This window comes from Ipomoea triloba, chromosome 3 (assembly GCF_003576645.1).
Source record: "Ipomoea triloba cultivar NCNSP0323 chromosome 3, ASM357664v1".
NCBI lineage: Eukaryota > Viridiplantae > Streptophyta > Magnoliopsida > Solanales > Convolvulaceae > Ipomoea > Ipomoea triloba.
This window is the reverse complement of record NC_044918.1, coordinates 28,496,735-28,521,900: the sequence shown is the minus strand read 5'-3', so window position 1 is coordinate 28,521,900 and position 25,166 is coordinate 28,496,735. Positions and strand designations below refer to the sequence as shown.

Below are 25,166 nucleotides of genomic sequence, written 5' to 3'. Positions count from 1 at the left end.
ACAGTATAGTTTTCACCATGAAGAACAAGAATGGCAAAAAAAAGGGATGAAAATTGATAAAAATGAATCAATAAAACTTACCCTGAAATAGTAAGAATGGGTCAAAAAAAAAAACTCATATTTAATTGTTGAAAAAAATAGCCCAAACAACCCAAACAAAGACTAACTCATAATACTAACTATGATGCAAATTATGTTGACCCAACCCGTCTCACACAAATGTGACCCAATATTTATAGATTTCCAAAACCTTGTGACAAAGAGCACCGCATTGAAGATGCATCATGACAAATTACGCTATTAGGACACTGTATTCAGCATACTAGAATTCATTTTCCCTCTCCCTATATTATTAGGAATATTACCCTTTACCATTCATATCCTAATTGGGACTCTTTGTATCCTTATAAATACATCTCTTCATCATGTACTTTAAATCATCATGAATTAATCAATAATAAAATTATTCCCAAAAGTATTGTTCTCATCCACGCTACGTCGTTCATATATATTTAATTTGTTCTTAATAGGACCCATGAATAAAGTAGAATTACTATTAAAGTTAGAATTTTTTTTTGGAATTTGTTTTATTCTTCTTTTATAATCTAATCTAATTTATACCTTTTTTCTATAGTAATCTAATCAAATTTGCAGCTAAGAATTCATTTCCGATTAGAATAAGTTCTCAGTCAACCAAATAAGGTAAGATCTGTTTTTGCTCAAATTTAAAAAATAAACTTTCCCAAAAACTTATTAAAGAAAGAAGAAAAGAGCAAACCTATGAAATATATAGATATGCTGTAAATCTCATAAATGAGCAAAATGCAGTTGCCTCAGTTTCAATTATGCATGGTGTACACAAGATTAAAGAGCAGAAGAAAAAAGGCACTAAGCAAATTATAACAAACAAGCCACTGGATGTGAGAAAACAATACTCTAAAATCACACTGTATGATGAGAAATTGCCTAATATGATAGATTCATTTTAATCAAGCATATAGATCCGAGAGGCAACGTCCTGTACTAACCAATCAAATCCCTCGAGGAGCCCTTCTCCGGTATATGCACTACATCCCACAATTCTCCAGTGCCGGGTTTTATCCATAGCATCCAGATTAAGCACCTGCATCATGAACACAACACTTTACAATCTAATCCATTAACATGTTCTGAGTATGATCTTTGCAGAAACGATGCTACTGGAATGGATATAAAATTAGAACGATAATAATGGAACAGTATCCATGTATAACCAACTGAGAGAATGAAACTCTTGAATTCAGGGGCTTTTTAAAGCACTAGGGATCTTAAGAAAGAAGATTTAACCAAGTTAAGAAAATCAATTCTCACAAAGGCTATAAGAAGCATATAATTTTATCTACGTACCGCATCATTTGCTTTCTATTGTATTCTCATTTGACGGAATGTGGCAAATGAAGTAAAACAGGGAAAACAGGTGACTTAGTCTACTATAGAACTACTAGGAAAACAGGAGTACAGGACTGGAGTTTTAAAATATAACTGGCTGTTCATTTCAGGCAGAAGACAATAGAATATATATATATATATTAGGCGCATTGAAGATTAAACTTGTATGTTATCATGTTGCCCATCATAAATGTACTATAAACTATATTCAAGCACACCCATGCACTGAGTCTTATAATAAGATGAGTTCTCAGATTGCCAAAATCTGTCTGATAATGAAAGTCTATTTACATTATCAAAGTTGTTCCTTCTGGAATTAAAACACATATTGGGTAGCATCCTTACCTTAGCTATTTCATCAGGGCAAAGAGAACCTTGTATGTCTTGCTTATTTGCAAAAATCAGTAATGATGCTCCTGATAGCCTCTGCCAAGGAAATAGAACAAGTCAAAAGCAGTAACAGGTAATAGATACAAAATATCATTTTTTCAGCTTTTGTATTTCTTATGCGTTTCAGTCCAGCCATAAATCCATAATCATCATAATAGCCTTCAATAATCCTCGATGATCAAAGATCATAACAAGAGTTGCTTTTTCACTAAGTTAGAAAGTAACTTGATATTTGTCAAGCCAGTCTAGGGGATAAGAATTAAGTTCATTTATTTAACTTGAAAAGTTAAACTTGAAGAGAAGACCAGAAGTTCAATGGAACTATGAGATTGCCACCTCTATTGAAGGCTGAACAACTGAGAAGCTACAATGAAGATTGAACCATCAGGAAGACTTGTGAAAGATCTAGAATAATTTACTAATGGATAGAAGGCCTCTTGTAGCTGTTTTAGTTGTTTAAGTTGTAATAGAACTCAATTCACAATACAATTTCACAACTTTTCTGAACTACTTTGCTCCTCTCTCTCAACCTTCATCTTCTTAGCTAAATCTCTGTTTAAATTTGGTAAATGAGCCACAAAGTTGTGATTACAAATTGTTATGAGTTTCTTTCACTTTTAGTTTTGAACTTTCAGTCCAAAATACCCTTAGATGTAGTAGGGTGAGGTTTGGTTACAAAGAGCATGTTTTGAGTATTTAGGACTAAAATTTAAACATTTTAAAAGTCAACAATCAAAAGTGTAATGAATCATAGACGATGACCAAAAGTGAAAATATCATTATAGTTGAAAGATCAAAGGTGGAATAAACTCAACAATTATCAAAGCAGTTCATTCTTGGAATCTAAAGCTTGTTCAGATCAATATAGTTGCTAATTTGAAGTACGGGTGTGCAATAGGTTAATCGTTTGGTTAACCGAAATTTTTAAAGCTTTAACCGTTAACCGAACCAAACATTGTATTACCGAATTAACCGAACCAAAATTTTTTCGGTTAATCGATCAGTTAACGAAAGTTTGTTTATCTAAACTTTTAAATCCTTAAAATAAAACCTATAATAATAAATCCAATTATTTCAATACCTATAATAATAAATACACAACTTCAATCCAAAATCCAAAAGTCCAAGCATCCATAGTCCATTGGGATTTCATTTTAGTTTTAGGATTTTACATTATATATGTATTTATTTATTTATTAAAAACTTCGGTTAACCGATAGTTTCGAACCAAATTAACGATTAACCAAAATTTTAAAAAACCTCTAACCATTAACCGAACCTACGTATTTCGGTTAAAGAACGGTTAACCGAAATTCTTCGGTTCGGTCAGTTAACCGAATATTCACCGAAGTTTGCACACCCCTAATTTGAAGGAAATTAAGGAGAAAATCAAGTGTAGAAGCTAGATGCAACAGTGGGTGAAAACCAAGTCCAACTAGTGGAACTCTCAACAACAACTACCACGTACCACTGTTCATGGCTACTCCAACTCTAGCCAGAAATGACCAGGACTAACAGAGTTCACATGCTCAGAATCTCAGTTCAGGTAACCTTGAAAACCCTCCTTTAGTAGGATGGGAAAGAAGTTGTTGGAGGCAGTTGCCAAAAGAAGTAAGTTGCTTTCCTGAAGATCACATGGAATACCTAGGCCACATCACCTTAGGAGAAGGGATCTCCAGCTCTCCGCTAACCCATCCAAGATAGAAGCAGTCAGAAGTTGGCATAAACTCCAGATTGTGAAGTCTACATGAGCATTTATGAGGCTGGAATGATACTATAGAATATTTGAAAATAGGTGGTTCAGACTGATACACAGGCCTCTATATAATATGTAAAAGGACTTATTTTATAGACCAAAGAAGCTCAGAATGCCTTTAATGAATTCAAGCAAGCCTTGTGCACAGTTCATATCCTAGCACTGCCTGATCTATGCCAGCTCTGAAACCAATTTATACCAACCTTGGCATGTTTACAAAATTTGAATAGATACATAGCTATGAAATTGAGAGTTGAGATAGAGAGAGAGAGAGAGAGCAAAGTGAATTTGAGAAAGTCGAGTTTGAGTGGAATTGTATCAAGAATTGAGTTATATTACCCAACTTAAAAGCTTGAATGTAAAAAAGAGGCTATATATACACTGCTATATCCTTTTAAATCTTTCTAGAATCTTCCAAAGGGTTTAATATTCATTGCAATTTCTCAGGAAGTTCAGCTTTCATCAGAGTGGCCCATTTGGCAATCTTGTAATTCCATTAAACTTCTTAAGCTTAAGAGCCCATCATCATGTGGCATTGTTTACTTCCATAATGATGCCACTTTATTCCACTTCTTTTCTTTTGTGTGTACAAGCCATCACTACAGTACTATGTACAATCCAGTTAAGTTTATGGTCATAACACTCTATGTGTTCAATTGTCAAAAGATTTAGAAATAAATAAATGATTATTTCAGTTTAATAAATAAATAAATAAATAAATAAATAAAATCCAGTGCAATGCAACAATTATTGGCTAATAAGCCATAATGAAAGTGCCAGTGTATAGGAATATATAATTATATATCATGCATTATGCTGTCCAAGTCAAGCAGAAAGGGTTAAACTAGAAGACATATAAAGTATTTAAGTTCTTTCTTAGTGGCAGACTGGCAGGCCAAAATGCATGCATGGAAATTTTTCCCTGGAACAATATAGCATGAAACCCTCACACTGAAAGGAGTCCATTATATCTATAAAAACAAACACAGCTCAAATTTAGGGTGAAATCGGACATTCCAAAGGAAAAATGAAGAAGAGAGGAGAGTAAAACAAAAAGCACACCATATATATTGTTATAGATTGCAACTATTAGTGTGTGTGTGCGTGCATGCATGCACAACTGCACAAGGCAAAAATTGATAGCTCCAAGTATACCTCTTCTTTCAAAAGATTATGCAATTCATATCTGCAGTCATCTAGCCTTCTAAGATCAGAACTATCCACAACCCACACCAAACCATCAGTTTGTTCAAAGTAGTTCCTCCAGTAGGACCTTATAGTTTTTTGGCCCCCAACATCCCATATATTTAGTGTATATCTGCCAACAGTCAATTCTTATAAAAGTTCAGAGAAATACTACCAACAAGGTAAGAAGAAATCATTGTTTCAACAGTTTGATAAATAAAACCAAAATCTTATGCTTAAAAATGTTTTAAAAAAAATGTTCGTTGTACAGACTACAGAGGAAGGTTTTTTCATCTCTCAAGTAAAAACAATAAAATTGCTGTGTACAGCAAATAATGGCATAATGCCTTAGTAGACAGTAGACACTTAACCTACATTACTCAAAGTAATTCAAGTTTTATAAATTTATTTGCTTCAGAACAATAACAATTTATTTTTAGGAAATGCTGGGTTAACAAAACAACCTATGTAAGTCACGTGGGAAAGGATACAATAAGGACCATAATACAACCAAGAAAATACTAATTCAAATAAGATTGCCCCCCTCAAATCCCCCAATTCAAAAGCTTGGAAGGAATTCTGTTGAATCCTCAGTAAAGATAATGGCTCAGCCACTTAATATCAGCGAAATTAATCCTCCATATAAGGGATATGCATCTTGGACCACTTGGAGAACAAGTTATGAAAAAGTCAATAACTACAGATAAGGGGAAAACAAAAGCAGAAACCATACTTCTGATATGCAATGGTTTTGATGTTGAAGCCGAGTGTCGGACTGATAACACTGGTGTCTTCACCATTTATTTTCAAAACTATGGTTGTCTTGCCTGAGTTATCAAGTCCCCTGAATAAAAACATTAACAACAAGTTTTCAGGAAGAACCAAAAATAAAACTTCTGAGACATGAGGAAAAAGTATTGGATTGTTAACTTACACCATAAGAATGCGCATTTCTTTTTCTTTCTTCTTGATCTTTCGGATGATGCTAAGAAGTCCCATTCTCTTGACCTCCTAGTTACTTGGAGAGAAAATGACCATTTGTTTGTTACAAAGCACCAAAAAAAAAAAAAAAAAAAAAAAAAAAAAAGAAGGCTGGTTATTGATCTGCTATTAAGTGCTAATGAATAGATTAATTATATGCTTCCAATGCTTTACTTTAGTGCTTGTATTTTCCTTTCTTTTCCCTCTTCTTATATCTTTTTTCTTAGGGTGGGGTGTTTGAAACCAAACTGTTGACAAATTTTTTTCATTTTCTCTTTTCATTTCTTTATCACTGAAAAGATTGTGTAAAACTAGGAAGGAAAGAGAAAAAAATCTTAGAAGGTTTACAATTCTTTCAAAGGAATAGAATGGAAGAGAAGTTTGATTCAATCACCATCACAAGTTTAAAATTTACACTGTCAAAAAAACAAGAAAAATCTGTAAAGAAAAGTAGAAAAGGCAGACAGCACCTTTATTAGAACATAACATAAACATGATGAAACTTGAAGGAGCTAAAAAAGAAAGAAAAAGAATTTAGGGGAGTTGAAGCACTGATTGATGTAAGGCTTTAGCAAAAGAAAGAAAAAGAAACATCCCAAATGGAACAGGATCTAGTATTCTAGCCATAGTTAATTCACCAGCCCATATAAAAAGCAAGAGAAGAGATACAGAGAAATCACAGATAACAATACATGAAGAGTTTTACTCTGTTATGCTAACTAGTAGGCTCATAGCAAGGAAATAAATTATCATATAAATCTAATCCAGATTAAGCTTTAATTGAATAGAACATGTACTTAAACATACATACATATAAATCAAAGTATGCCATATATCTTTGCAAATGCTATTCTAATGGGAAAATATTCCTTGCTTAAACTACTCAATAGTGCAGTCAATAGTGTTTCCAATTTCCATTGCACAGAAGAGAATTATACTTTCACCTTGAGAAATAGTATCTTCAAAGTACATCAATACAATAGATAATCTTATGTTTTAGTCTATAGCTCTATTTGAAGCATCATCACATTACAATTACAATGCTATTATTAATCTATAGCTCTAATCACACACTTTGATGATTACTTCTCTCTGCAACATAAAGCCCAACACTGAAACCTAGTAATTACAAATACAAATTCCCACACCAAAAAGAACTGGCTGGAATTTCCAGACTTCGACTGGCCTTGAAGGCCGAATTTTCCAACCTTCAATGCCGGAAATTCCAACCTTCAAGTCCAGAAATTCAGGCCTCCAAGGCTGGAAAGTGTAATTTTCAAACAGAAATTGCAGTAAACTAGAAGAAACCATTCATAAGTTCCCTACCTTCAAAATTCAAACAATGGCGAGATCGGAAGCAGGGCAGGTGGTCGGCGGGTTCGGTGCTGTCACAGGGAACGGTTTTTCGGTAACATACCGAACCGAACCAAACCACCCACCCTAGAGCAATTCAATTTCAATCTATATTATCACCCATCCTATCTCTTTTCCTACTAGATTTAATTTCATCTTTAATCCAAATCTCAAATCTCTTAACATTTTTATCCGAAATCAGTAATCCTTTCTAAGTCGACAGGGGACATCAAGAATTTTATATGATTCTTCCTGCGCCTTCATGCGATTCCTACAATTCTATTAAAAAAAAATCGAAAAGAATTTGTACTCACTTGTGGCTGCGAAGATGGCAGACAAATTGTTGTCGTCGTCTCGGCTTCTCGTTCGTCTAGTGACACACCTACAGAAATGAACTCTGCAAGATGAGCGCAGTGTTGAGGGCACAAAAGGCTGGAGAGTATAGATATTCAAATTTTGAAATGCCAAAAGATTTGTGAATTTGCCTCTATATTATGCATATTCTATCAGTAGAGCGGTAAAACGGGCCGGGCTTGGCCCTTTTTTTTATACGAGTTGGGATTTTACAACCCAACCCGTGGTCTGACGGGCTGGCGGGCTAAATGAACCAGCCCACCAGCTCGTCCTACAATTTTTTAAAAATAATTAATTAAATACAATATCTAAAATATGAATATATAATTTATTTTATTGATTTGATTTATATCAATTATCATTTTATCATTTATCAAATAAAATATTAAATTTTCCACAACAACACAAAATTAGTACATAAATATTTTAAAATGTTCAAATTCATTCATGTTCCAACATTCAACAATCACCAATCAATATTCAAAGCTTTCAACACAAAAGTAACACTCAACAATCAACATTCAAACTTCAAAGTTTTGAAGTTCCATTCATCATCAAAATTATCTTCATCATCAAAGTCTCAAACTGTCAATAAACACTCGAAGTCTCAAACTGCCAAACATAATTAAAATGTGATACAAAATGTCAAAATAATAAGTAAATACTTAAGAAAATATAAATTAATAAAAATTGTTTACTTCGAATGTGAGATAATGTTTACCTGGAGTAGAGGAGTTATTGTCATTGCCCGTATGTCGGAGTAGCGCCGGTCGCTGTTCAGAGTTCGGCCTTCGCACTTTGCTGCCTTGGCAGTTTGTAGATCGCAGAGGAGAGTGAGAGAGCTAGAAATGTAGCACGCAGGGTCGGCACTCGGCAGGGAGAACTGGCCAACTAGGAGATTAGGAATTTTAAATTTTTTATTTTAGGGAAATGCTCAAATGGGAGATTGGGAGGTCACTAAAGGAGTAAAGGCTATCATTATCTCTGCAAATTTCTCCCACTTTTAAAAATGGGTTCCACTTTCATATCATTTAATTTACAATTCATTTACTATTCACATTACATCCCTACAAATTCAATTAACTTTCAAAAGTAAGCTTCAATTTAACATCACTTTAAAAAATTATCTTTTTTTTTTCAATAAATATTATTTTTCTCTTCAACAGTATTAATTTATATCAATAGATAAATTACATTTAAATATTAAAAATAACAAAAATAAAAATTCAAAATCATAATTTTTTATATAAATTATTTTTTTATATGAACAGATACTACATGTAACAGGATCAATAGTACTAAAAAAATATAAATTACTTTTAAATATTACAAATAGATATACTGAAAATCTAAAAACGTAATTTTTAAAAAACAATTTAAAAAATTATTGGTACTATGGATATAACCGAATGCAAATTAATGAAAATTTATGTACTCACTGGACTAGAGTCACTGCAAGAGTGGAGGATGGTAGCAGTGTAGCACAGGCGCACAGCAAACAATTTAGAGAAATTTTTAAAATAGTGGGTATAATATATGGAATAATTTTTTAACCCAATTTAGTTAATTAATTGATTAATTCAAAGAAATTAGTGATTTTAGTTTCGTTTGCAGCAAAAGATGGCCTTGCAGCCAGACAGGCCAGGTGAGAGTGTGAGACAACCCATACTTTTAGGTTTTATGTTTCAGCTTTTTCTTTTCTTTTCTTTTTTTTTTTTAAATAACGGCCCGGGTAACTCACGGGCTACTCGGGCTCAACCAGTTTAACCCGGGTCAAATTCGCGTTGAATGCGGGGCCAGGTTGAGATTTTCCCTACCCAATCTGACTAAACACGGGCTAAACGGCCTCAACACGTCGGTCCATTTTGACAGCTCTAATTCTATTTATTAATATTTCACTCGTGATATATACGCTCTAATAAGTGAGCAAACGGTCGATCAATTATTCCATTACATAACTGACCTTGATTGAAATTTTTAACTGTCATAATCGACCGAAACTAACCGATGTATATACTATAACCAATTGAAAAATTGATCGTCAGTTTCGGTCGGTTATATCCGTTACTGAAAAATTGAAAGATTTGCGCGCTCACGTACAAGCCTTGTACGCACGTACCCATCTGGGTGATACATTATGCCAGCTCCAGTACAAGCCAAGTACGTTTGGACCTCCCTCGTACGGATGACACCGAAGATGTTCGACTTAGACTTTGTGATCTTTACCAAAGTTGTAGCCCTTTGAGTTTTCGTTCCAATGCCATTTAAATAACCTCATTTGGATACTCCTAGACTGAGATATGATCAAAATACCGAGATGTTACCAAAGTGCCCTTGGAATGACCTTGTTGCACAAATGCCACCACAATTAGTCCTTATTTTAACTTTAAGCAAATTAAGTTATTCTAAGCATATAATAAGCTCAAAGGACCACAATTATAGCATAAAATGCATCCAAGATACTCTACAAAACATAACATCTTTGGCACTTATCAAAGTTTCCATACTTTAATCTTGCTTGCCCTAAACCAAGACAAAACCAAAACAAACAAAAATAAGTGCCAAAGATAACTCAAATCAATCGTACTCCTCAAATGGTTGTGTAAATAAGCCCTACAAAAGGAGTCAAGAATGTGTTGTTCCTCCCCTTACCTTAGAGGTAGGGGTGGAAATAGACAAGGCCCCCATCAAGGCACCTACGACTTCGCCTAGTTTGGGCCTATCTTGGCCTAACCTATTTAGCAAAAAGGTTAGGCCTAGGCCTATTTTGAGGTCTATTTAACTAAATAAGCCTAGGCCTACATGTTTAAAGTCTAGATTATAGACCTACAGGCCCAGACAACAAAAGGCAAGCTTGTAGAGAGCAGCTCAGCTACCAGGCGGGGGCAAAGATGAGACCAGAGACGAAGTATTAGCATGTTGTTCTGGCTTGTACAGTGAGGAAGAAGACACCCAAGCAATGAAAGGTCTACCCCTAAAATTGACGTCTAAATAAGGCTTAGGTGACGGAAGGACCAATGGTGGATAGATTTAGATAGTCAAGTGTCAAATTTATCCAAATTAAAAGACGTGGACAAAATATGGAAAATCACTATTGTGAGGATCTTTGTTGGAATTAACTTGTTATCTCCTAAGCAAGGGGTCTATTTTTTTTTTTTAATAGATGAAGAGGGTTGAGCGCTAACTCGAAAATCAAATTTGCTCATTGTCACTCAGAAAGTGGTAGCAATCCATAAGCTACCACAATCCACAAAAATTCGATGTCATATCCTTGATTTGCGCTACTATGAACCATATGGTAAAGACAGTTTCCATATCAGTGTATAAACACACTTTGTCTCAAAAAACCCTTTCGCTTATTACCAATTTTTCTTTTATGTAGACTAGTAGGTGTTAGACAACTTGGCATGTGTCTAATAGTTCTTTTCTCCTTCCGCGTATGAACTCCTTCCAAATTAAAATTGATACATTTCATTCGCCTTGAAATAACATGAGTTGGTATCTTGAACACGTGGTGATTGTAGAGAATATGCTTGAATTGAGGCTATGCGTGTAGCCCTTATGTTGTCCAATTTCTTTCGAATTGATTTCTTTCGATTGAGCTTCATCCGAATGCATTTTTTTACTTGCTTTTGCGATTAGAATTCTTATGTTTATATCCTTTCGCCAGGATAGTTTCTGGTAGGAAATGAAAGTTAAGTGCGATTTACAACAAAAGAGTTTGAGGTGTTTACAAATTAAATGCTAATACAATATGCTAGTATCATCAGAATCTACAAACAATTATTATTAACATATAAAGTTTCAATAAACTTATAAGTTAGTACGTATAGAGATGTATAATCATAAAAATAGTTATCTAGTAATATTCACAGTTATTTATTTACAACACTAATAATATAATTAAAGAGAATTAAATTGGACATGATAGCAATAAGTTAAAAATCAATTGAATTTAATAGCAAATGAATACAAACTAATTTATTTTTAAGTGATTCTACTTTATTTGTAAGTAATTAAGTAGAATTTAAAAGATTTTTCCTAAAAAAAAAAGTAGAATTTAAAAGATGGCTAGGTAATTATGAATAATATAATTTGTATTGTATTTCTCTAAAATGTGCTATAAATCAAATATTTTTGGCAATAATGAATGGATCCTATCATGTATTTATGTATGTAAATTGAGTGAAATTTGTTACGTTTCTCTGGCTGAAAACCATGGTTTCTCTGGCGGAAATCTGTGGATGCATTTAACAATGGTTTCTCTAGCCAAAGAATGATGGCCATGCTATTATTCCCTAACTATTGATGACAATTTTTAAATTACGAATTATTTTATTATTTAACAATTATGTATACAATTATTCGGAATAATGCACTTAACACAATGAAATAAATGTCTAAGATGGACATTATTCAAAAGAAAAAAAATACTATTCAACAATGCTAAAAATCGATGCATGTTCGTAAAAGCATAGCGATACAAGATAATTAGTACACAATGTTTAAAATAATTTTAAAACTTTTATACGCAACCTAACAAATTTGAACTTTAGAACTTTAAAAAAAAAAATTATTTTTGGTGTTTTTTTTTTAATGTTTTTTTACACCCTAAACATATATTCATACTGACACAATTTATTAACTGAAGACACATAATATATTAATAATTTTTAGACCTGTGTCCACGATGCATGTAAGGTGGACCCAGCTGGTCCATGCTATAACAATTGTATTATATTCGTTTCAAAACTCCCTTGACAATGAGGCCTTTTTGTGATGTAGATTGGGGAGGTTGTCATATTACTCGATGCTTCACCATTGACTATATATTTCGTTCATCTTAGTTCTGCCCCTATCTTATGGCGCACCAAGAAACAGTGTTGTAACTGGCTCATCGGTCAATACAGAATACCGTGCCATGGTTTATACTATGACTATATATTGCTCAATTTGTGTACCTACCATACTTCATTGTAACAACCAAATTATTGCCCTCCATATCACCACAAACCCAGTGTTACAACTTACATGAGCATACAAAGTATGTTGAGATGGATTGTCGTTTTGTACATAAATGAATAGCTTCCAAAGAAATACTCCACAACCACATACAATTACCTCGATCTTATGAGAAAATATATAGCACACTTGTTCACCAAAGGTCTTGCTAAAACTCAATTTCACTATCTCTTGTCCAAATTGAACATTTGGGATCTTCATGCCTCAGCTTGAGGGGAGTATTTGGAAGAGAAAATCATGGACTATGTAATCATTTACATGCAATGCTATTTCCATTATTTTATTTCATGATCGTTAATCCTTAAATTAACTTTTGGTCATTCTTTGTTATTTATTTTTGCTACATATTCTCTTTCTTTAATTTGTAAGCTCTTTTTTACCATTCATTCATGTTGTATATATATGGTTGTAAACTATATGTAAAGAAATACAAGGTTCTCAATTCTTTACATCTTTTAAATCTTTCTCTTTTGGAATATAATGAACTTGTATTTATAATTGTAGAAGGTGAATTCTTCCAGGCTAATTTTTTTTAAAAAAAATAATAATTTAAAATTTATGCTCCTTGGAACTCCTATATAGCAATCTATAGCATAATAATGATAATATATAGTTGTGTTCATGAGCTATTTTCTAGACTTTAATTTGTGTTTCTTTGCTTGCATTAAAAGAGTTTTCTCTAACTTTTCAAAATAAATTAAGGCATTGGCTGGTCTTGTTGGCAGTCAACAGCTACAAGTTAGCGGTTATCGATTTGGTTGAAAAATAGCATATTTTGTTAGACGCTTTTACCAGAAGAATATTTTAGTGGTTTGTAGATAGATGTTTGATAAAATTATCTATTTATGATTTAGTATTTAATATGTAAAAATATGTATAAATTAAAGACATGCATATATTTTATAAAAATAATTTAATGATTATATAGTAATTATTAATTATTGATCTATACTATACTATATATAAAAACATTATCCTCCTCCAAAATTTCCTGCCCAAACGTAGGGGCATTTTAGTAATATGGTAATTATTATTCTAATTATAATTAATTAATATTATTCTATCATAATATTAGTAATTATGGTAATCATAATATATTAATAATAGTATAGATTGGTAATTAGTTATTAGTAATTATGGTAATTCCTTATTAGTAATTATGGTAATTATTATAGTAGTATATTTGTATTTTATAGATTAATTCATATACGTGCATTAATGTAATACCACTGGAAAATGTTTGTGGTAATTAACTATTATGATAGTATATTTATATTTTATAGATTAATACATATACGTGCATTAATGTAATACCACTTAAAATTGTTTATGGTAATTAATTATTATGATAATATATTTGTATTTCATATAGATTAATACATATACATGCATTAATGTAATACCACTGACAAATGTTTATGGTATAGATTTATTTATTTATTTATTATGGTAGAATAAGAATCGATATAATAATATATAAAAATATATTAGTTATAATTGTATGGAATTCTATTAATTATAATTGAATTTCATATATATTATATTCCAATACCTATTTGTTTACAATTTCATTTATTTATTACCAAATTAGCAATTATTACCAAAAGATATGTTATTATTATGTCAATGGTGAAAACATATGAATGGTAATCAAATGAATTACCAATTACCAATTACCAATTATTACCAATTAACAATAATATCTCTGCATCTCTCTCTTTATGGCTATAAATACAAGAAGAAACTCAGTCCACCACTACCACCACCAATTTTAATCTCTCTTAGTTCTGTTGTTTTTTCATTTGTGTAAACATCAATGTACATATGAAGAACCACCCTTCTCCCTAAAAGTTTGATATATTTACTGCTTTTTTTTTTACTGTTCTTATCTTATCTTTTTTTTTTTTGATTTTTTTGGTTACATTCATTGCAGGTTCTTATATTTTGCAATCACAAGCGCTGGGGTTAATTGTTGGTAGCTTCAATTGTCGAAATGTAAGCTAATTTGTCAAATAACTACAAATTTTATTCTAAGTATTAACTATTCTTTTTTAATTGATTTTTTAACTATTCTTTTATATTTGAAATCTTATATTTCCAGCTCTCTTGATTCTTTAATTATAAATGCAGATATTTTGAGCCTAATAAGCAATGTGATGCAAAGGATAATGGATCTGTTAAGAGATGGATGTGAAAGTTGAGAAGCAATTAATAAAATATTTTTCTGTTGAAATCATAGACATTTTATGTTTTTGGGCATTAAAGATTTCAAATTTTAAATTTGTGTAATTTTTTTAAATCTTAACATTTCATGGTTTTACATTACTTTGAATATGTAGTTGTTTTATTCGTTTATTCATATCATGTTTAGAGGTGAAATTATAGTTCAAAAAAAAAGAATATTAAAAAAATAATTAATTGGAAATTAAACGGCACAGAATTTATGGCATTTGAAAAAGTAAATTAATATTAATATTTGATTGAAAATTGAACAAAAAAAAGAATTGAATTTATTTTGACAATTAAATTATTATAATTATATTAATATTTATGAAGGAAAAATAAAATTAATATATTAATATTTCATTGGAAATATAATTGGCAATTATACCCCAAACAAATATACACAAATATAAATGGAAATGAATATTAAAATCTTTTTATGAATAAAAAAGGAAATAAATATTACACACGGAAATCTGTTATTAATATTATGTTACTAATTGGCATAGGAATCAGGCCAAATGAAAAAGGAGATTAATAATAAAAATTCACTATAAATATAACATAGCTTTCCCTATGCAAAAATTAGTAACCACCAAATGAAATATTAGCAAAAAATTATGAAGGATAAAAATGGAAATGATTATATGAAGGAAAAAGGAAATGAATATATTCATATTTCAATAGAAATATAATCGAAAATTATATTATAATTGTAATTATATTAATTATTTAGAATGAAAACAGAATGAATTTATTAATATTTTACTGAAAATATATTCAACAATTATATTTTTATAATTATATTACTTTTTAATCATATGGAAATTAATAATAAATTTTTATGAATGAAAAGAAAATAAATATTACACGGGAATCTGTTATTAATATTTTCTTACTAATTGGCATGGAATCAGGCCAATTAATTGGCAATTATTATCAAGAAAAAGGAATGGATGGAAAGCAATATTAAGAAATGAATATACTAAAAAGAAAATGGAATATTATTAAAACTTAAATGAATATATTAATATTTCATTGGAAATATAACACAACTTTTCACTACGAAAAAAATAGTAACCACCAAATGAATGACTAGGAAAAAATTATAAAGGAAAAAGGAATAATGTAAAATAATATTAATTCTTTTTATGAAGGAAAAAGGAAATAAATATATTCAAATGGAAATAAAATATTTGGAAAAACGAAATGAACATATTAATATTTCACTGGAAATATAACACATTTTTCTCTATAAACAAATTAGTAACCACCAAATGAAATATTATGAAAAAATTATGAAGGAAAAAAAATGGGAATGAATAATAATTTTTTTATGAAGGAAAGTGGAAATGAATATATTTAAAAGGAAATGAAATATTAGGAAAAACGAAAGAAATATATTAATATTTCACTGGAAATATGACACAACTTTCCATATGAAAAAATTAGTAACCAACAAATGAAATATTAGGAAAAAATTATTAAGGAAAAAGGAATGGAGATTAATATTAATTCTTTTTACGAAGGAAAAATGAAATGAATATATTTAAAAGGAAATGAAATATTAGGAAAAATGAAATGAATATATTAATATTTCACTGGAAATATACCATAGCTTTCCCTACAAAAGAATTAGTAACCAACAAATGAAATATTAGGAAAAAATTATGAAGGAAAAATGAATGACAATAAACAATTCTAATTATAAAGGAAAAAGGAAATGAATATACTCAAAAGGAAATTAAAATATTAGAAAAAATAAAATGAATATATTAATATTTCATTGAAAATATAATCGGCAATTATATTATTATAATTATATAAATTAAATATTAATTAATTAATTATATTAATTATTAATTATATTAATAAATAGTACTCCATAATAATTAATATTTATTAACTAGAAGGTTGAGCAATCCCTCACCAACTTTAGATGTCGTTGATTAAATTAATATGTACACGTGTGACATGAACACTGCAGAAGGTCGAAAATATTTAATATATAATAGTAATAATTTTTGTATATACGAATTGATATTTCTATTAACGAAAAATAATTAATTTAGTGTAATTGACTAATAATAATTGCTTAATAATTATTATCGTAATTAAGCTAAATATTGGTTGTTGAATTTATTTTTATACTACGTAATAATTAAAGTTAAATTATTTCTCATTTTTCCATATTTATTTTTGTAATAATATAATTACTTAAGTTATATTAAAAAAAATATAGATCTTTTTAAGATAATGGTAAACAAACAAGTCATATATTATTCAATTAATTGAGTGATACTTTTGCACTAATCGTATAATCAAATAAATGTACATGTTCAATATAAAATTTTTTTAAAAATAATTTCTTTAATTTTATTATCTAAATAAATAATACAAAAATTTATCTGTGAATCGCACGGGTAATTGGACAATTATTTACTCTAATTCAAGCAAAGAAAACATCAGAAAACATAATCAATCCAACTAATTTCATCAATTGCGCTATATAATATTCGATGTTATAATTTATATAATTGTATATCGATCCAAATATTTTTAAAATATTATAACAAATTAATTCCGTGCAACGCACGGTCGAAAATACTAGTTATAAATAATTATATTTAATAAATAATAAAGTAGATGTCAAATAAAAAAATGTCAATTATTAGTTATAGAATATTTTTAAAAATATTTTAATATTAACATTTATAAATTTATTAATATAATATAATTATAAAAAAAAAATCCTAGAAAAGCTATTCTAAAATGCTGCAATTAGCAGCGTTTCTAAAAATTGCTCTTGGGTCTAAAAAGTTGAACTCAATAAAATTTTAACCAAGTCAAATACTCATTATATATCATATCTCATACAATATCGTATGGATATGATATATTATATATACACGGGTTATCATATATCGGGTATTCAAACCGACCAAGGCAAAAAATAAAACATCAAATTCGAAAATTGTAAAGTGATTTATTCTCAGTTCAGGTCTTGATCTAGTAAATTTAGATTCACATATCCATGCTATTGTTAGAAAAATAGCATAAAATGACATTGTAAGTGACTATTTTATGGTACAAATATATGTGGAGTCCACTATCAATTTAGGATGGATCAAAAGAGATTCGGATTCTTCGTAATGAGAAGAAGAGATTGATATAAAGGTGGAAAGACTTGTAACAAGCCCTTGTTCCACATTGAAAAAAGAAGGGAATTCCACCACTATATATATATAAAAGACCCACTTTCTTTTACGCGTAAGGTGTGCAACTCAAATCTCAATGACTACCATTTAGAGTAGTTAGCTTTTGAAGTACTAAGTACTAACGTATCTCATTTTAATTTATATTTCATAGCCCCATCCCGGCCAGCCTGTTATCTTGCTGCTAGGAACCACAATACGTTAAGGTGCAATGACAAGAGAATTATTTGATTATTTGTTTAACAATTATCCATCATTGACTTCTTAATGCATGATTAAAAATTGAATATAAAACTGCTCAAATGGATATACATACGCACAATCATGTACGGATCACATCCCGGACATTTTTGGAGTACTTGGCACATGGAGATCATCATGTTATAGACAGAAGAAAGAAACTCTTTGGTCCTAGATTTATAGATAATAGTTCATTTTTAGTCATTTTTTTCTAAAATTTTTTTTTTTGTGTCTTAGTATTATTGTGGCATGATAATTTTTTGACCCGCTATATTTTTATTTTTATTTAAAAAATTTATAATTAAAGACCTAAATACTTTTGTATTTTACGGATTTTTAAAAATATTTTACTTTTTATTTTATATTTAAAATTATATAAAAGAGAATCTAAATTAAATTATTATAATATATTATTCTATCTGTTCAGAACTGGAAGTACTGTGAATGATGGAACAATCATTAATATGTACGAAAATAATGTAGCACATCACATGTTAACACAATACGTGCTGACGCGCAGTCTATCTCGTACAATAATTTGTACGTAAATAGTTTGTAAATGTATGTATTACCATTATCAATTAAATTATAGCAATCAAAAAAATATTTGAGATGAGATTGGCAGATAGAGAGTTAGCTAGCTAGCCAATTAAGTTAGAATTGAATGATCGATACTTCACATGGCCAGTTATCAATGATGGCACCAAAACAATCCTCCATACAACTTTCAATCAACATAACATATTAATTTTCAACAGACCATCCAACCTAAAATAATACAAATTTAGTAACATCTCAACCTAGTTTTATAAAATAATTGATGTGTCTCAATAGAAGTGGTCAAATGGATGAAATATGATTCGTGTACCTAAATGTTACAAGCCTATCAATAGCGTGCGATGTTTTTTTTTGGAAAAATTGTAATTTATGTCCCTCCATAATATGTCAATTATCAATGTCACCCCTGAATTATTAGTGGTGTAAATATTGCCCCTTAATTTTAAAAATCGGTACATATATTGCCCCTCCCATGGTGTAAATATTGTCCCCCTGTCGGTACGGGAGGGGCAATATATGTACCATTTTTGAAAATTGAGGGGCAACATTTACACCATTAATAATTCAGGGGTGACATTGATAATTGGCATATTATGGAGGGGCAAAAATTACAATTTTCCCTTTTTTTTTTTTTTTTATTCAATGGAAATAAAATGTATAAACTAATAGACGTAAAGTCATATTATCCATTTAAATTTATAGTTGGATAAGAACACAAGGTGTGTTTGGTTCGCACATGAGAATCGGAATCGAAATGAAAATTAAATACTTGATAATGGTATGAGTATTGGTGAAAGTATTTTGCATGTTTGTTAGTAGGGTGAAATTAGAATGATTACCAATATTGATGTTTGGTTATGTATGACCATATAATGGGAATAAAGGTTTTAAAAATACAAAAACAAAAAATCAAGGCAATTGATCCTAATATAATGACATCCAAAGCACAAATATGAACAAAAAAAATCAAAACAAAAATATGAAAGCACTAATCCAAACTTAAAAATCATATTACCAATAAGATGGAATGATACCTTTTTTAATTAAGAAATGTGTTTTTAATTGAAGGGGTAATCAAATTTCATAGTTGTGTATTAAAAAGTTGTCAACCAAACATTAACTATGATTTAAATTCACATTCATAGTGTGTAAATCCATAAACCAAACACACCCACAATTTTCATTCAATCAATCAACTAATAATTATGAGTTATTGTACATGATTTGTTGTAATTTATTACGAATGCAGAATTATTATAATTCTATTCATAATTTATTAGGCAACATTCTTAGGAGAACTTACTTCGAGCTTATTTGAAAATCAAAAAAATGTTTTCTGAAAAATAACTCATTTTTCAAAAAATACTTTCATTTATAGTGTTTGGTTGCATTTCAAAAAATAGTCTTTGTGTTTGGTTCATTTTTCAGAAAATGAGTAGAATTGTATATATAATTGATAATTCATAAGTGTATTAAAAAAAGAGTGTTATTTATAAAAAAAAAATGAGTGTCATTCATTGTATAAAATCTATGTTATTTCATATTAAAGAAGAAGAAAAAAAAAAAAAGGAACAGTGGGGGAGTGATAAGCGCCAAGGATAGCACTTATAAGGGGTCTTTATTAGATTAAAAGCGCATCGTTTTGACTTCCGATTACAACAATTGCATGCATTTTAGCTCAAATGCGATCAATTTCTTCTAACAACATTTCTAGGAAGAGTTTTGGAAGTATTTCACAGGTTGGAGAGGGATTTGAAGCTAAAATAGAGCAAAAGACAAACGAGCCGAAATGCAGTAGCGTCCCACGCAACCTCACACGCGTGTGGCTAGGCGTGGAATTATTCCAGAGAGCCACCACGCCGCTCACACGCGTGTGAACAAGCGTGGTCGAGCCAAGGGCCATTTTGGGAAATTTGTTCCTCTTTCTTTGTCACCTATATAAATCCCTTTTGCCCTAAACCAAAAAAAGCTAAAAAAAAAAGAGATCAGAAATTCATAGCATAGGATAGAATAGAGTAGATAGATCTAGAGGGTTTTCTCCCCTCTTGGGGGAAAATTCCTTTCATAGTTTAGAATAGATCAAGGGCAAGAAGGAAGATTGGAAATTCAAGATCAAGGCTTGTAAAGATCCCCTTTTTCAATGGTGGTAACCATTCTCTTCAAATTCTAATTCAATACTTGTTTCTTTGAATTTTCCTTTCTTTTTCTTGTTTCTTAGTATGCTAGAGTAGATTAGATAGGGGATTGGTGGCCCCATGGTAGATCTATGTGGATGTTTAATATTATTGCTTTGATTTGTGAATTGCTTGCTTGTTGGATGTTGAACTTGTGCGGATGATGTTCTTCAAGCTTTGTGCCTTTTGTGGCCACATTAGGTAGCAAACCCAAAGGAAGTGAGTGTGTGCGCGATAGCGGCCACTCACGAGTCTAGTTCACCCACATCTCCGCTCTTAGTCCGAAAAAGACAAGATCCGAGAGGAGTGGTAGACAAAGTGTTCGATGAAAAGCCCCAACCGAATGAGGATGTGGGAGTCTAAAGTGTGACGCCACTTGGTAGTGTGTCATGAACTCCCTAGTCTATTCCACAACTTGCACTCGCAAAACCAACTAAAGATAAACCACATGGAAAAGCCTAAAGCCCCAATCTCCACTTTACTTTTCTTTATTTTACACAACCACTATCAACCTTCCCCTTCTTACAAATGAACCCAACCCTTAGCACTTCCGTAACTCTTTCTCTTCAACCTCTTAGATGCCAACATACTAACTCAGTTCCCAGTCGCCATCCTTGAGAGACACGACACTCGGGGAGTTTAACTCTTCGTTTTATCACTTACCACCCTTCACATCCACTCACCCCATACATACATCATCTGTCAAAATGGCGCCGTTGCCGGGGATGGCAAACGGTTTCGAATAGTGTTGACATCTTAGAAGTAGAATTTTAAGAGTTCTTGAATTGCTTTCTTTTTGTTTATTTTATTTTGTTTTCTTACTTTTGTTCCTTGTTTGAGAAGTGAGCTTAAATTGCCTTGTATATCTTGTGCTCACTTGCAACTACTTTTAGTTGCAAAATATTGTTGTTGGCCAAGCTATTGTGCAGGAAATTTTTGTTGAAAAATCAATTGAAGCTTGCCAATAAGTGCTAAAATGAATCCCTATGGTTACCCACACCATAGAGGACAATCCTATACAAATCCTCAACCCCAACCATATCCTTATTACCCCCATTCTACCTATACTTACCCTCCACCCACATACCATTATCCGTTTCCACATCACCAATTACCACCTCCATATCCGTATCCATTTCATATGCCCAATCATCACCCGTACCCATATGAAACACCACCTCCACCCTTCCAAGAAAATTACCCTTCACAATCACCATATTTTCAAGAAATTGACTCATTAAGCTCCAAAGAAATATCCCAAAGCATAGAGAGTAAGCTTGTACAAATAATGAGAACAATCGACCCAAGCTATACTTCCGAGTCAAATTCATTCCCTACTTCCCAACTAAACACTTATTACCCACCTCCATCACAAAACCGCAAAGAAAACAATACTACCTATTCCTTTGAAACACTACCCTCTTACCCATATAATACCCATATAGATCCTTGCGATTGCATTCCACCGGCCACCGATGAAATTGAAATTTTAAAAGCAAAAATTGACGAATTCACTAGGATGGCCAAGGAGGATACGGCTAAACTGAAAACCGAAATCAAGAGCGAACTAAAGGACTATCTAGCTACCCTCCGGAAAGAAGGACTTCCATTAGAAGAAGTTGAAACGAAGATGATGTCCATGATGGAGGAGCTCATGAAGATGAATGAGCCACGAGCCAACTCCACCGTCATGGATGACATCCCCGCTTTGGAAGCCCATCCAGGGATCGTACAAGAAGTCGAAAATGCGCAAAATGCTAAAGGAGAGGAGAGTTTCGAAGGAGTAGAGGATTGTTATGCCCTGGTGCTTGAAGAAGTCCCAATTCTCGAATTGGAAGATCAAAAGGAGGTAGAGATGGAGAGTGAGGATGAAGACATCGAAATGGTATGGGAAGATGAAGAGCCGAAATATGGTAAAATTCCTAATCTCCTTTGTAATAATAATCTAAAAAATCCCTGTGTTCTTTTTGAAAACACCCTTATAGATGACTCCCTTCGCTTTAACATTTCTACCATATGTGATTATGATTGCTTTAAATTTCGGGAGGATGATTCCTTGGAAAATTTTGGTATATTGATTAATGACTATAAGGATTCTCTTTTGTTTAAATATGAGTATGATTGCTTTAACTTTGTGGAAAATGAATCCTTTGTCTTGGGTGAAAGTGAGATAGTGAGTGAAGGGGATGATGCTTCATTCTATTCGTGTGAGAGTGTGAGTGATTTTTCTAATCCAATAGAGTGGAGTGATGAAGAAAAGGAGTGTGAGGAAGAGATGATGTGAAAAGATAGGTCTTACACGTTTGATCTTATGGAGAGAGTTGAGTGGAGAGAGTTGACCACACTCGAGAATGAGGAAGGGAGTGTGGGGATATGGTTTGAAACGAACGAGAAAATCTTTAGGGGGAGAAGAAAGGAAAAAGAAAAGGGAATAGACACCATCCTAGAAGAATTAAGGAGGGTGTTTAATGCTAAAGTTTTTCCAATTATACATGTTGATATTCCTTTATCTTTGTGGGTATTCAAGGATGTTTCCCATCTTGGGACATTCCTTGAAGCTAAGGTTCACGGGACGCTTGGTCGGGTCCCGAAATCTGTGTGCCTTGAAGGATAGGCCACATTACGTCTGGCCAGGAGACGTAAAACCATGGCGCACTTGGGAGGCAGTCCCAATGTTATCTTACTTTTTCTAAAAAGTTTTCTTATTTTCTATAGTATGTTTTACTTAGTCTTATTTCAATAATGTTTCTATAACCTCGGTTGAGCTAACAAGTACAGATTAAACACCCGAGAGTTATAAGTTGCCCGCAATCAATCGACGAACATCATCACTAGCAAAGAAAGGAAGGGAAACAAGGTAAGCTTTCTCACAACACGCCTTCCACGCCACCACCACGCGTGTGGCTAGGCGTGGAAAATTTCCAGAGAGCCGCCACGCCGCTCACACGCGTGTGAGCAGGCGTGGGAATAAACCAGAGAAGCTCCCACGCCTACCACCACGCGTGGTAGCGTGCGTGGACAGGCACCAGACTTTTCGCGGATTTTCGCGCGAAGTGGTTTAAAACCCTTTCCTTGCTTCATTTCTTCCCCACCACGAGCAAGCACTCTCCCAAGCTGAAAATATACACTTTCTAAGCATTTCCTTCCAAGTCTCTCAACTTTTCTCAAAGATCTTAAGTCATTTCCAAGGTATGAACACACTCTTCTTTTCTATTTACTTGTTTAATGAAGAACTTGTTCTATTTTGAAGAATATCTCCATGGGTTTTTCTTGTATGATATTTTTCTTGAGATATATTGTTATGGGATGACTTGATAGACTTGTATTGAGCCTACATTGCTTCTATAGACTATAAATTTCATGTTTTAACATCTCTTTGTGACTAGATCTTGAAATTGCTTGATTTGGGTATTCTCTTGTCATGATGAGATCCTTGTTGATATAGTAAGCATGGTGGGTAAAGTTTGCAACTTTCCTACTCTATAGGCACTATATTGCTATATTCTAACTAGTTAGTTGGTCCAATTTTAACTTTCATGATGCTTCCATTTTTCAACCTTGAGCTAGTTTAGAGGTAAAAGATGAAGTTGACCATATATTGACCTTTTGACTATGAGATGAGTATGGAATGGTATGAGCTAGTTCTTGCATGTATAGGATAGCATTGTTGATGGATATCAAAATAATGGTTGCATGCAATGAATTCTTATGATCCTTTCTTTAGATATGTGCAATATTGTTCATAATCAATATTTAAGATTGGCAAGTTTTTTTTTTCCTTGTGTTGCTTTGATTACCCATGTTATAGGAAAGATGTCTTCGCCATATGACCTTGCACAACAGATTGCTCAAAGGCTCCAAAGAGGGAAAGCCCCGGCAGAAGAAAACAGTGCTAGGGACGCTAACACTCGCTATATTGAAGTACCCACCGGGACTCAGATTTTACTGATGACAGCAACCATGCTAGGGCGATACAGGCAGTTGTTGAACTACCCTATTGTGCAATGGAGATATGTAGACTTGATAGTATTGGAGGATTATGAGTGCAAATATGGACTGGAGAGGTTGATTGCAGAGCCATATTGGAACAATCTGTTAAGCTGGAGACATGATACTTTTATCCCTCTAGTACATGAGTTTATCGCGAGCTTGAAGGTTGACGGAGTGGCTGGAGATCTCTACAGCCCTACCATTAAGTTTAGACTCTTCAACCAGGACTATAACATATCGGCCAACCGTTTAGGTGTCCTCCTTGGATTTTACAATGAGGAAGACCAGTCGAAGAAT

The 25,166-nt window shown here is 32.0% G+C and overlaps 1 protein-coding gene across 3 annotated transcripts; it reads right to left on the bottom strand.

The window, feature by feature from the left end:
- Nucleotides 1-762: 762 nt before the first annotated feature.
- On the bottom strand, nucleotides 763-8,233 carry LOC116012725 (ADP-ribosylation factor-like protein 2). Of its 3 annotated transcripts, none has more exons than XM_031252375.1 (7): nucleotides 8,169-8,233; nucleotides 7,408-7,475; nucleotides 5,694-5,777; nucleotides 5,493-5,603; nucleotides 4,730-4,892; nucleotides 1,774-1,854; nucleotides 763-1,123 (listed from the first exon to the last, which is right to left on the bottom strand). In XM_031252375.1, exons 3-7 carry the CDS (start codon nucleotides 5,756-5,758, stop codon nucleotides 986-988), a joined length of 558 nt encoding a protein of 185 aa, XP_031108235.1. In that variant the 5' UTR covers nucleotides 5,759-5,777; nucleotides 7,408-7,475; nucleotides 8,169-8,233; the 3' UTR covers nucleotides 763-985. The 3 variants fall into 3 exon arrangements, with proteins under 3 accessions (XP_031108235.1, XP_031108236.1, XP_031108234.1); XM_031252376.1 differs by having other exon boundaries at nucleotides 5,694-5,770; nucleotides 8,169-8,223; XM_031252374.1 differs by lacking the exon at nucleotides 8,169-8,233 and having other exon boundaries at nucleotides 7,408-7,545.
- Between the last annotated feature and the right edge of the window lie 16,933 nt (nucleotides 8,234-25,166).